The 14,153-nt window shown below is 31.9% G+C and overlaps 1 protein-coding gene and 1 long non-coding RNA gene across 4 annotated transcripts; one reads left to right on the plus strand and one right to left on the minus strand.

Moving 5' to 3' along the window:
- Nucleotides 1-520: 520 nt before the first annotated feature.
- Nucleotides 521-7,466, minus strand: LOC105212607 (acidic leucine-rich nuclear phosphoprotein 32 family member A). 3 transcript variants are annotated; one of them, XM_011184670.3, is made up of 9 exons: nt 7,131-7,466; nt 6,413-7,044; nt 3,666-3,829; nt 3,389-3,601; nt 3,225-3,325; nt 2,288-2,647; nt 2,149-2,216; nt 1,849-2,080; nt 521-1,775 (listed from the first exon to the last, which is right to left on the minus strand). In XM_011184670.3, exons 2-9 carry the CDS (start codon nt 6,458-6,460, stop codon nt 1,726-1,728), a joined length of 1,236 nt encoding a protein of 411 aa, XP_011182972.1. In that variant the 5' UTR covers nt 6,461-7,044; nt 7,131-7,466; the 3' UTR covers nt 521-1,725. The 3 variants fall into 3 exon arrangements, with proteins under 3 accessions (XP_011182972.1, XP_028896203.1, XP_011182973.1); XM_029040370.2 differs by lacking the exons at nt 6,413-7,044; nt 7,131-7,466 and adding an exon at nt 4,554-4,695; XM_011184671.3 differs by lacking the exon at nt 2,288-2,647 and having other exon boundaries at nt 1,408-1,775; nt 7,131-7,449.
- Nucleotides 3,831-6,575, plus strand: LOC128922579 (uncharacterized). The gene is made up of 2 exons (XR_008471765.1): nt 3,831-4,565; nt 4,629-6,575. It is a non-coding gene; the product is annotated as an uncharacterized LOC128922579 (long non-coding RNA).
- Nucleotides 7,467-14,153: the final 6,687 nt, after the last annotated feature.

A 14,153-nucleotide genomic window follows, 5' to 3' on the forward strand; every position in this document is an offset into this window, starting at 1 on the left:
ATTCATATACCAGTAACCTTTTCAAACAATTGAAAGACATATATTTTAAAATGACTTTATTTTTTATTTCGGTCAAATAATACAGTTTGTCCGGTGTCGAAATGTTTTTTTTTTCATTGCAATATGAAAATGTCTTAGAATTAAAATTAGTATTTGTATATGTTTGCTTTCGACATTGTCTGTATTTTCTAAAATATGCTTCATTATATAACATAAAGAGATATATAGTAGGAATGGAAGTTAAGGAGAAATTGAAAAAGAAAGTTTTAGCAAGCCAAATGCACTTTAAAAATCATAAGTATGCGATATATATGTATGCAGCGGTAATTTACAAAAACAAAGTATAGAACTGCAGCAACATAACCTAAAATATTATGTTAGCTTGATTGTGCAGCGTGGGGGGTGATGTGAAAATTAAAAAAAAAAGTGCAAATTAAATATTTTAAAACTTTTTTCTGTTAATTACAAACAAAAAACGAAAATAAAAAATAGTAAAAGTACTTAATTAACGAAGTAGTGGCTTATGCATTGCTCTATTTTGCTGTTGGTATGTGTGTATACATATATTAATAAACTTACTGTATAAGTAACTAATTAATGCTACTAAACAATAAACAATTTTTTTGTTTGTTTTTTATTATTATTACGCCGGCTGGTGTTACGTCTTACCCGGTAATTTTTGTTTTTCTGCGTTTTGTTTTGTTTTGATTTATTTATTTGTAATTACCCAATAGCGCTGCTGCATTTTATAACATTTTGCCAACAAACTACAGCTAAGACACTGAAAAATGTTGTTCTGTAGCATAATCTGTTTTCATTTCATTTCATTTTCTCTTCACATGCAAAATTACTATTGTCCTTAGCTGTTAGGCAATTTCTTAAATGATTTTTAGGATATATACTTTTGCAGTGTGTGTGGTTATTGTTGTTGGTGTTACTAGAGGTTGTACAATTTGCACTTCATAAAATTTCCCTTTTCATGCCATCGTTGAATTGTTTTATTTTTTTCTTATTTTTCACTTCTTCACTTTCTTTTGTTTTTACTTCCTTATATAGGTCATGCTTAAAATAAACACTATTTTAATAACTTTTCTTCCTTTCTATAATAGTTATCATGTACTCTTCTTTTGTTTTTACTAACACTCTGATTTGCCAGGCTTTGCTTGTTCTTGTTCGCCAAAAACACTTTCCATATATGTAAATATGTATGAATGTCTTTCGAATTGGCGTTCCCTTCAATTGCTTGGCATTTTTATTCTCCGTTTCTTTTTCTCCTGCTTTCTATACCTACATACAAATTTTTCGCGCCACCAAAATGTACTAATATGCATAAATATTATTTAATAATTGTTTTTGCTTGTTGCATGTTGTGGTTGGTTGTTATTGTTATTTTGTTTGTAATAATAGTAGTGTGTGTATGTGGTTGTTGCTATTTCATGAAAATCTATAGTATTTTGTTTTTGTAATAATATAAACGCTGTGTTTACAATTATTTATTGTATGTATTATATGAATCTTTCAAACTTGTTGCTGCTGCTGGCTGTTTTGTTTGCGCTTTTCATTAATGTATAAACTGATATAGACATGTTTTTTGTTTTTGTTTTTTTTTTTAGTTGTGGTTTCTGTTATTATATCTTTCTTTGTTAAATTAAAATTGTAGAAAAACGTTAATTGGATATTTGTAAACAAATGCTACGATGATGCGTCGTCCTTATAAAGCACTTTTTAACCGTCGTGCTTTCTTTTCTTTCCTCGTGCCTGCGGTTCCTCACCATCTATAGAAAAATAAGGCAAACAAACAATTAACATTTATGCATTTTCGCTTATACTCAGCATTTGTGTACTCACCGGCAGCTCCATCGGCGGTAGCGGTATTATTTGCTGCAGCGGTTTCTGCTTTTGCAGCGGCGGAATTGGCTGATGATTTTTCCTTGCCTGCTTTACCCTTAGCAGACGCATTTCCCCCCTCACCTTCGCCATCTTCATCGCTATCATCGTCATCGGTGTCCTCAAATTCATCTTCGGCTGCATTTTCTTCACCCCATTCGGAGTTATCCTCCTCCAGATCTTCATTATACACCTGCAGCGAATAATTTTGATTTCAAATGAATTTATAAACAACAATAAATTTAATGTTTGCTCACTCACCTCCGATAAAGAGACGTCAGTTGTGGATACATACGAGCTGCTGGCGTAGTCCTCTTCATCACAGGAATCTGCAAACAAATAAGCACAGAGAGTTCATTAATTAATTAAAATATGCACATTACTGTTTATGAATGCTTACAAAAAGAGGCATTTGCCAGATTAAGTATCGCTAAAAACCAATAGAGTATAAGAGCAAAAGGCATGGGGGGTGCTTTCGCTGCTTCAGCATCTAAGTGGTTGCTGGCTATTGCTTTCACCACCGTTGCATCTCTGCACTCAGATGCCGTGGTTAGCTTATCACAGTTAGCATTTGTTGTTGCATCTTTCAATTTTATTTCCTTCAACAACTCATCTAAGTCATCAACTTCGTCAACAGTACTTTGATTTTGTGCAGCAGTTGAAGCCTGCAGCTGTTTCTTTGCCTTTACACGCTGCTCAAACTCTTCCAACTCATCCAAATCAATTTCAATACCATTTAAACAAAACGCTTTTTGTTTGTCTGAAAATGTTGGTAGTTGGGTTGAGTTTTTGAGATTTTTTTCTTTAATATTTAGCGTTTATGATTTTAACTTAAAATGTTCACTTTATGGTAGATTATGTATGTGCGTAAGCAGTTAGTGATGATTACTAATGAAAATGAGCCTATGAAGAATGTGTCTTCTGGTAAAGTTCAGGATTTAATTTTCAGTACTTTGTAAAAATATTAAATTATTGAATTTCAACGAACGAGCGTTGCCAGAATGAATGAATTTTAAATAAAATTCCAATACTTTTTTGTAGTACAAATCAAGAAAATTAGTCCAAGTAACTAGAGTTGCCACTATACAAAAATTAATATACAAATATATTTGAAGCTTATAATAACAACTCTGCTTTTTAATAACTTATCAATTTAATTTATGAATATAAATTTCATAAATTAACAGTTTAATCTTTTAACATATACGTTCAACCTACACCTAACCTAAGAATATTGCTTTCATTCGCTGGTCCTTACAGTTCCCATAATTCCTATTTGGTTCCCTTTGGCTTAAATTACCCTCGGTATTTGTTTCTGAAATTTTCACTCAACTCACCTTCTTCATCGCCATCGTCATCACCATCATCCTCGCCATCGTTGCCGTTAACCTCATCATCATCATCTTCTGAAGGCGCTTCCACATCATTCGCATCGAAACTAAAGCAATTGAAAATTATACATAAAGAACACAAACATTGAGAAACCATGTCTTCAACTTACCCATCCAGGAATTTCAAAGATTTCAGCATTTCGAATATCTTCTCACGATAATTCTCAATTTGTGTTGCTTCGTTATTAAACAAATCCAAAACGGCGAGTTGTTTGAATTCCTCTAATGGTTTCAGTGTTTCCAGATCCTTAATTTTATTGCCCGACAGGTTAAGGTATTGTAATTTGGGGCTTGTTGTCAAGTAGTTGAGGCCATTTGATATTCTACAAATAAAAATAGGAAAAAATGTTATTACAAAGTTTTTCAAATGCATAGTTTTGAAATTACCTGTTATCGGACAGTTCGAGTTTCTTCAGATTGGGCAATTTGGGGAAACCTTTTAGTGTGGTTAAACCAACATTGATTAAGCTCAACGATTCGAGCGCAGTGTACTCATCTGTAAGGCCCACAATACTTGTACTCCGGCAATTATCCAGATTCAAATCTGTGATCTGCAAGTGGTAAAAATAAAAATAATAAAATATTCAAGAAAAACAGTAGAATATCATTCACATTTATATTGCTTTCTTTTTATATTACTTTGCAATTTAAATCCAAAATTCATATTAAAAAAAAATTAAAATCCTTTCCGTTTCGGATAAAAGGAAATGAAAAAGTGGCAAAAAAAACACGAAAACAGAAGAGGCGCGCTGTTACAAACATGGCGCACATACAGCTGTGTTTCAATGCCATAGCGTTCCACTAACATGGCTGTAAAACATTAAAAGTAAAAATTCAAAAAACATTTGACGTTCCTTCCACACACAGCGTTGCATTTGGCACACAAATTACGTTTGCTTTGAATGTGGATGAATTGAAGAACAAACGCAAAAAACAAGATGTGGTATGGCGAAAGCGAATGTTATAGTCAATTTTGCCCCAAATAGCCCCAATGCAGCAGGCGCAACAAAGATGAAAATAGTTGCACTCGAGCAAGCGTTCATAAATGACCGACCGACCGCCTATAGTGCGTCGCGTTGTGAGTGTGTGAACGCAGAATATATACAATAAGAAACACAAAGAGGGGGGCAGCAGCAAAGAGCCAGCGCATACAAGGAAAATCGATTATGACAAGAAAACTGCAGCAACCTGTCGCCACTTTAGCAAAATGCAAAGCTATGTGAACACATTTAAACTGTTAATATGCGGATAAAAACAATGAAAATGATCACGGACCATTCAAAGCAGGTAACAATTATGCTTTTGTTGATTTGATAATACAAATCAAGCGTTTATGTAATTCGTCACAAGAATGCTTGGTAGGCAATTTGGTGATATCTCGCACACAAGCAACAAAAACCAAGATGGCAGCGAATATGGAGTATACGGCGAATTGCGTAGAAGAAAGAATGGCGGAAACTGTGAGATACACACGGAATACATATGGATGTATGTAAAAACATGCGAAGCGAACTATTCAAAAAAAAGAAATGTCAAGCAATTTCATTACAATAACAACAAACTGCGCATAGCAAAATTTAACAGTGCAACAGTAGTTGGCATGTTGTCATTAGCATTGAATAACACAGAACTGACATACATATGTGTATGTATATGTAAATATGTATTTTTTTTACTAGTTGTTGCTTCCGTTCGCCCAATACAAGCAATTTGCAACACCACCACCACCAATTATCTGCTTCGACATAAATTTGAAACTTGGCGGCGTTATGCTGCCACTTGGTATGCCGCCATACCAATTGACCATTTGCGGTGGATACATATGTACATAAGAAATAATGCTTTGGTTTAATTTTTTTTTGTAAAGTGAAGCCTTGTAAACGAAAATATTGTCTTTATGCGAGGTAGAAGTTCTAATATTGCTCGTTAGTGGCACCTTAGTGCAGGACTTTGTTCTACAAGTCTTCTTTAGGACAGTGTCTAAAGCGCACAACTCTTATTCATACACTGCATTAGTGGTGTTCACTTTAGAATTGACATTAAAAAGGCAACAATGTTTCAATAATCTGACCTTTATTGTGCTTACAAAGTCATTAAACAATGTTCAAGAGTATCAGCATACATATTTGGTTGAAACTTTACTGATAAAGACGAATTACAAATGGTTGTCTGTATATGAAGGCTCTTGGATCTTGACTAACTTCTATTTTTTAGACTCAAAATTTTAAATTTCGGTCTATACATAATCAATACATAGGTTAGTACATTTGGTACAGAAATTAACTGATGTGCATATGCTTTCAAGTGATCGCATTAATTCCGAAACGTAGCATTATGAATTTGCTAACGTTACTTACATATTTTTTATTAGAAGATTTAAGTAGAAAAGTAGTTAGTCAAGGGCATTGTGCAGCCAAATTGTTCAAGTGTTAAAAAATAAACAAATAAATACCGCCATCAAAGCGAGGATAGCACAAAGTGCTCTGTATGTGACCGCATTGGCAACCCTCGGGTAGCCTAATATGCGTTGTTACTGCTAAAAAGGTAATATTCAGATATGCCTACACACTGTTCGCCCTATATGTGTACGTGTACGTGTATGAAGCATTGCAGCTACACGTGTGTGCGTTTGGGGGTACTACACGCGCGTTTATTTGTATGTTCAATGTGCACTCATGGCAGATTAACTGAGTTTTTGAGACAAATTAATTTTCTTTGATATAAATTCAAACGCATTTGCGTTGGTGATGATGATGACCGGCCATATGATGAAAAACCATATTGTCTGTACACCCTGTGATGACATTTGGGGACAAGCAGCCCACGTCTATAACCCTTCAACAACCTGCTGTTGCAGTCACTATGCTATTTTCTTATAAAAGTATAAATGGGGATGCCAATGCGTGGCTAAAACAAAGGGAGGGCGGCGGGCAAAGACAATAGCACATAACGTATACGTATATTATAGTATATTAGCGCACACAGGAACTTGGCGTTACTTTATACAACGAAACCAAATATAAGGTTGGAAATGAATACACCAACAAATAGGCTAGGAAATAAATATTACCGCGTGAGTTATTTCATAGCGCAATAAACATAGAAAATTATTAATTAATTTCAAAACTGCTTACCTGATTAGCTTTGCGTGCGCGTCTTTCCAGTTCTATTCTCTTTTCCATTTTATATTTTTATGTTTTTTTTTTGTGTTGTTTCTGATGCACTCGTCGTACTTTTTCACTTGTAATTCTCAGCTGCTGTTGCAATTTCAGCTCCTTTTTGAGTGTGTTACAATATTATACACTTCCAAGTTGTTAAGATTTTCAAAATTACTGCGTTATTATACTATGTATTCAAATATAGCTTCTTGTCGCGCTTTTTAGTTTTTCTTGTCTTAACAAATTAATAATTCAATGTTAAACACTGTCACACACCGTGTAGTCAGTCGACTTGAAAATCTGAATGTTATGCTCCTTTGCTGCTGCTGCTGACTTTCCTATATAGTTGTTTTCTCCCCCACACACAAACACACGCGTTGCTGCGTTAACTGCCAAGACGGGTGTATGCGCCAATAAAACAAAATGCAAAAAAGAAGCACCAAAAGCAGTTGTCGACCGCTGTTGCTGTTGCTGTAGTCGTCGTCGTTGTTGGTGCAATCGCGCTAGCCAGCTATATGGTGGCTCGCCTTTCCTCCTGTACGCTGTGTTCTTTTGGTGGTCGTCTTTGTAGGCTCTATTTGCTTTCGCCTGCCTATACGCGTTGTATTCTAGATTGCAAATTTTGCGTTAACGTAATATTTCACTTCTTTTACTTAACAAAACTCAAAGACACACACAAACAAACTTTGCTTACCTGTACAAGAACCACTGCCGCTATTAGCTTATAGCAAAACAATTTGTACGCTTTAGCTTTAGCAAATCAAATGTGCAGGCTCAACACTCAAACACTGATCGCCACACACAATTTTTCTGGCGCTTGAATCAGCTGCGTCAGGATTTTTGCCTGTTTTCCCCCAAGATATTTTCTATACGAAAACTCAACTTGAAACTTATCTGCACTTTTCCACGCTTTTCTACTACTGTTGGCTGCTGTTGCTGCTGCTTCTTTTGATTTGCCTCTTCGTCGGTTCGTATGTTCGCAATTAAGTCGCCGCACACAGGGTTGCCAATGTTTACTTGAATTTAACTGCGCTTTTTAGTTGATATTATGTGTTATAATAAAATGACAATTTGAGGTTATTGTATTTCAATATTATATGTTACATAATAAAAAATAAAAGATAATAAATAATATATACAAGAAAACTGTTTTTTTATTTAATTTATATTAAGGTAAGTTATGCAATTGTACTGAGTAAATATATTTCTATGTGACACCTGTCAAATATGCTTTATGAATTATTTATCTTGCAGAATTTTAGTTAAAAAACATTCTATCATCTTTTTTTTTATTTTGTCTTTTTTGCTTTTAATTTAATTTATATAGGCAATGTGTGCTGGCAACTCTATTTCTATTTCGCTTTAGTTTCCTTCAACTCGTGCGATACGGCAAATAATTAACCCACACACACAACCGCACGTGTGTAATTCCAATGTTCGCGCGGCCGTGTCATTTGATTGTTTTTTTTCTACTTCCTCATATTCATTTTTCGAGTTTTCATTTCACATCGTTTCATTTCGCATTAGTTTCAATTTTTCGCAAATGCTGCGTAATATTAGGCGCATACACCTGTTATACGCAAATTTCGACAGATTTCATCTTGGCCATACAATTACATAAACTAAATTGTTATTGGTAAGCAAAATTTAGTTTTTCAAAGTAATTATCGGTTTTCGAATTGCTCTTAACCTCAAAACCGCTAATTTCATATGCATTTGTTCCGGTTCGGAAGAAAGTGATTTTGGCGCAAATTATCTTTGTGCCTCAATTCCATTTCTTCTACGTTTGTTCCACCATTGGAATTTGTTTCGTTGTCGCAATTTCTCTTCTGTTTTGTTTGTTCCATCATTGCATGTTGTTTGTATTTATTTTGTTCTTTTTATGCGGCGAAAATGTGCGCGAGCGTGTTCAGTATGATGGTTGAGCGCAGGGTTGCTTTGCAGATTTATTGTTTTGAACGTTACAATGGATTTTGCATGCATTTTTAACGTGTAATGCAAATTCAAATTTGAATTTAAAATTTTGATAAATTAACTGTTATTTAGTGTTGCATTTTGGTAGTATATTTTAAGCAGGAAAACTTAATGTATTTATTTTCAATGCGCTGTGCTAGTTAGCTCTCATATTTCAAATGCTATTTCATTTATTTACTTTTTGTCTGCTATTCGCTAGTGCAGACCAACAGTGTTGCCATATTTTCATGAACAAAAATGCACTGCTTGATTTTTCTTGCTAAGTTGTGGCGATTTTGTGCAAAGAAAGACGAAATTGTAGTTATTCTGCTCATTGCCAACAATCTAACCTCACTTCTTGTTTTTAGAAAAAAGTATATACTTACTCATTTGCATTAATTCAACCCAACATTAATCTAATTATAAATAAAACACTTATATTTTTTTTTTGCATTTTTTTGTAATTAAATCAGTTACAAATAATTCTTTTTTACTGATTCTACGCGCAGGTGTCCATCTTTATTTTATCATTATTTCTGTTTTATGCTTTAACATTTATTATTAATATATGTATAATCTTCATTTTTAAATACGCTGCATTGTTTTGTATTTGTTTGCTTTTTATTAAGTATTAAGATTGTTTCTTCTTCTCTTCATTACACTTTACTTAGTATTTAGTCATTTAGCAACAGTTAACATTTAGAATTACTTTTGTGTGTGTCCGTTTGTCATTTTCATTTTGTTTGATTTTTGGTTTTTAAATTGGCTATTCAATGTACTGTTATTACAATAGTTAATAATAATTACATAATAATTAATGCTAATTTAGATGTTTCCTTGTTTCAGTTTATTTGACATTTTCACATCCATAGTGAAAGTTTCATTCATTTTCGCATAAAAGCTCATCGATCTCCAATTATTTATTGTTCGGCGCTGCTTTGCTGCTTTAATTTTGTTTTTATTAGTTTTCGTTTCATTTAACACTTTTGTTTGTTAATTTATTTAACAATATATTTTATCAGCAGCATACTGGCATTTTCAACAAATCTTTGTGTTTTAGCACATTCAGTCAATTTTGACTGTTTTTTTTTTGTAAACTCGTGTCGCGTGTCCTTTTTTGTAAACACTACAATTTTCATTAACATTCGTTTGTTTGCTATTTACAAGGATACGCTCAGTGTTGCCTACTGTTACTGTAACTACTAGTTAATCCGAACACAGCTTCATATCTAATTGAGCAAAAGATTGACAAATCAGTTACGTCACTCGCTTAAAAGCGACTTCTTTGTATCTTTGTTGAATATTTCTTTGTAATTTTAATGGATTTATTAAACATATGTAATTAATATACAATTACGCCAAAAACTGTCACTTCAAGTACAAAGTAATTATATTTGATTCAATTAGAAATTCAAAAATCACTTCCAAATATTTTGCTTTTATTAATTTCAATTGATTTTTCATTTTATTCATTTAAAGCTTTGAATTCAACACTTAATAAAACCATTTAAGTATTATTTCTTGACTTGACCAACTTACACATTTTATATACTTGTTACTACATACACATTTTTAATAACAAATGATTTTGCGCGTTTAATGCAATCAATAACTGTTTAATTGGTTTAAATCGTTCTTTGCTAATTTTTGTTATTAAATAAATTGTTTATAATATTTGTTTTTTTTTTCATATTAACAACACGTATTTTTCTGTGCTCACGCTGTTTGTGTCACGCTTTATTAAATATTTTTTATTTAATTTTATTTTTTTAATTATGCTTTCTCTCTTGTAAGTACTGCTATTAGTGACAGGCACAATCTCATGCAAAAAACATTTGTCTAATTTACTTAATTTTATACAATATTCGTAATTTAATTGGTACAACTACGCCCAAAGCCATGTTATTGTTAAAAAATACTTAAAAATAGTCACAAAAACATAAAATTAAACATTAATAATACTTCAACTTTTAATTACTTATTAAAATAATGCCCTAAATTAACACAACAAAATATTTGTTTTTTAATATAATAATTCAAAAGCTTTTTACAAAAACCAACAATCTGGCAACCACTTATTTCTTTACACTTTTATTTAGTCATTCGCGTCTAGCACAGTGTCACTTCTAAGCGCGTTCCGGCGGAAACAACGCGTGTGTTAATAAGAACTTTAAGTGCTCGAAAAATTTATAATTATCATTAATTAAAGTGTTAAAAATTAAGTTAATGCAGTTCAACGCATGTGCAAACAAGTTAAGGTAAGCGCACGCTAATATTTGTAAACAAAAGTTGTGTATTTAAAGCAGCGCAATTGGCTAAAGATTTCTGCGCAGCGCAGTCGACGCTGCCCGCTGTTGCACTTTGCTTATTTGCCAATTTTCAGTAAGTAAATAGTTTCAATAAAGTTTTCTTGCTTAATTAACGTATATAACACACGCGACTTTTAATTTTTCATTAAATTAAGAAATCTGCGCATTCACCGCAGCGCAATTGTCAAAAGATGTCCGAGCAGCGCAGTCGACGCTGCTCGTTGTTGCCTTCTGCTTATTTGTCAATTCTGGTCAAGCAAAATGTTGCAACTAATTTTTTTATATAAATTATGTATTTAATACACGTGAATTGTAATTTATTATTAAATGAATACGTTCAATGCTTTGCGCACGCTATTTAACAAAGTTCTCTTGCAAATGTCAACTTCTAACCTCTGCCGATCTGTGCTGCTGTTGTTGTCATACATTATTGTTTACAAAAAGTTATATTAACACAAAATATTTGATAAATATTAAAGTAAATAAAGCAATTAGTTTGTTTGTAAAATATTATAGCATTATCGTTAAAGCCATGGCCAACTACGAATTCTTGCCCTGCACCAACATTCTTTGATTTTTGTTTTGTATATTTCTTTTTACTAATTCTAATAGTTTACAAAACACTACGCATATATTATTAACTCGCTTGTCTTTTTCATAAATACGAAATTAAGCTGAGCAACATTTTTGCCCGAATAGTCCAATGTTTTACTTTATACTTTTTAATTTGAAACCGCCAGTGTAAATGCTTAAGCATAATAAAATGAACGTCAACAAAAGCAGTAAGTTAAAAACAGGGTGGTGGCGAGGAATAATTTTTATTAGTAAAGTAAATTTTGAAGTCTTAATAAAATGTAATGGAAAAATATTAATTTTTGAAATAAAATATAATTAATGCAAAAAAGTGAGTAATTAAGTAATTACTTATAAATAAATATAAAATAATTATTGTTTTAATTTAAACTAATTTCAAAGTCTTAAAGAAATGTAATGGAAAAATAATATTTTTAAAATAAAATTTGTTCAATGCAAAATATGTAAATAATTATTTAAAAATAAATATAAAATAAAAATTGTTTTAATTTAAATAAATTTTAAATAGAAAAATCAAAAAAATAAAATTGTTTGAAATATTAAAAATTAAATGTGTATTTAAATTGCGCGTTTTTATTTGTGTTCTGTTACAAAATTTTCTGAATAACAAAATTTAAAATTATGTTGTAATACAAAAATTAACGTAAACAAATCAAACCACCCTGTTAATATAATAATATATTAAAATATTACTTTTTTCACATTTGCATTCGTTTATACAAATTCATTGTTCAATGCAACAATAATATTAACGGAATTCCACTAAGCTACCTTACAAGTAAAACACACACACAAAAAATATTTTTTTTTTGTGGAAATTACTTTTTTACGCTAAAGTTATAAAATTTTGTCAACATTTTTCTCAAACCCTGCACTTTCAAGTTTCAACTGTCGTAAATAAATTAATGTGTCTCAATACAGCACTTCCTGTGTATAACGGTATTTCCACAGCATGCTGTTGTGCAGCGAATTCATTTCTACACACAACAACAGCTGATTTTGCTGATATTCAGCATTTCCTTTTGATCGTGCTTCGGCGTCAGTTAATGAAAATTTGCAATTTGTTTTAAAAATTCTGTGCGTGTTTGCTTTAAAAGTGCGTAATTTTCAGTTTTATAAATAATAATAATAAAGTGCTTGTGTGTTTAAATGCAGAACTTGTATTTAGTGTGAATTTACGCCGCTGCCGGCTGTTGGTGGAAAAATGTGCACGGCACTATTGTTAAGTGTAATAATGATGGAGAAGAGTTAGTGTAAATGTTGTTGAAATGTGAATTTTTGTTAAATTTAACGTATCGAAGCACATCTATTTTATCACTTTGTAAATAAAAATCTGTTCAAGTGCAGATCGACGTCGCAGTATGTGTGTCAGGTGAGCAGCACCAAGCCGATATATAATTATTAGAAGTGTTGTTGTGTATGTTGTATGTGGCTTCATATGTAATATTTGTACCTTTAATTAGTGTGTAATAAAGTGTTTAAAGTCGGCAATCCAAACTTGAAAGTGCAACGGTTCTTTCAGTGTACATATTTCATGTCTATGCATGTTTGTACATGCATACATTAATTTATATTTGATTTTTGTTATATTTTGCTAGGCGCTTGTTACGTTTCATGTTCGTTAATCAATTTTACCGCTAATTATTGTTAATGATAAACGTTTTATTCAATTACTTACATACAATACATAACTACAACTATTGAATATCGTATTACTACACAATTACAAATAATACTCGTTCTTTTGCTACTATTATGGTTCTCTTAGTTCTTGCAACGTTTTACTATTTGTTTTCATTTAAATTACAGGTAATACGTATTTTTATTGAATTTTACGTAGCATATTCCCTGTGTTTTCATCATTTATTTCTTTATTTATTTTGTTTTTGATTAATTTTTTTTTTAAATTTTCATACTACTGCTCTCAACTATTTTTAGCACTTAAAAAATTCGATTTTTTTTTTACTTTTTCTTTACATATTACAAATTTTACGTTACATAATTATACACAAATTTTGTCGGCAGATAAAACTGCTACACTTAGTTTTCTAATTTGTTTTTACACAAATTATTGTTAATAATCAGTTAATACATACATACTCACTTACAAACAAGTGTGTGAGTAAACAATAGTTTTTTTGTTTGCTCGTTTTATTCTAAACAATCTGCTTGCATTATTGCGCTCCTTCATGGCCTTTAATAGCCATGCGTAACTTTAAACATTTGCATTTGTAATTCATTTATTTACTATATATTTCATATCTATTTACAATAACAATGCTAATATCATAACACAATCTTTTTATTGCAGGTAGGTACTCATACGGGGGACATAAGGCGGCGGTTGAGGGTAGCAAACGTTGGCGGTTGCAAGCGGTTTTGATTGGTGGTGGCATACCATTTTTTTCGGGGCAGTGGAATTCACAAGAAATATACACACACAGAGAGATTAATATGCAATATTTACAAACGGTATTAACGGTATCAAATATAGTTTGTGCATTGAAAATGATAAGAAATAAGTTTTGACAAGTGAAGGAAAAAGCAGTGAAGAAAAGTTATTAGAGATTTTGGGCTCCAGCATTATTTATGTGAATCCCATTATAGTTGATGTTTTAGAAAAAGTAACGGTTTCGGTGAGTTCTATATTATTTAAATTATCTTTTATATTTTGTAGTTGAGACTAATATTTTGCCACTGATATTTTGAACCTAGATCATGAGTAGACTGCCTATGCCCCCCGGTTAAAATACATATTTTACTTTTTTAAACATTTTGTTGAACTTAACCTCACATTTCAGATTTTTTTTTTGCTGTAAACTCACAAGTGGCGCGCGCCACTTCCTTGCTTTTATCATGCG

This window comes from Zeugodacus cucurbitae, chromosome 6, assembly GCF_028554725.1.
Source record: "Zeugodacus cucurbitae isolate PBARC_wt_2022May chromosome 6, idZeuCucr1.2, whole genome shotgun sequence".
NCBI classification, from domain to species: domain Eukaryota; kingdom Metazoa; phylum Arthropoda; class Insecta; order Diptera; family Tephritidae; genus Zeugodacus; species Zeugodacus cucurbitae.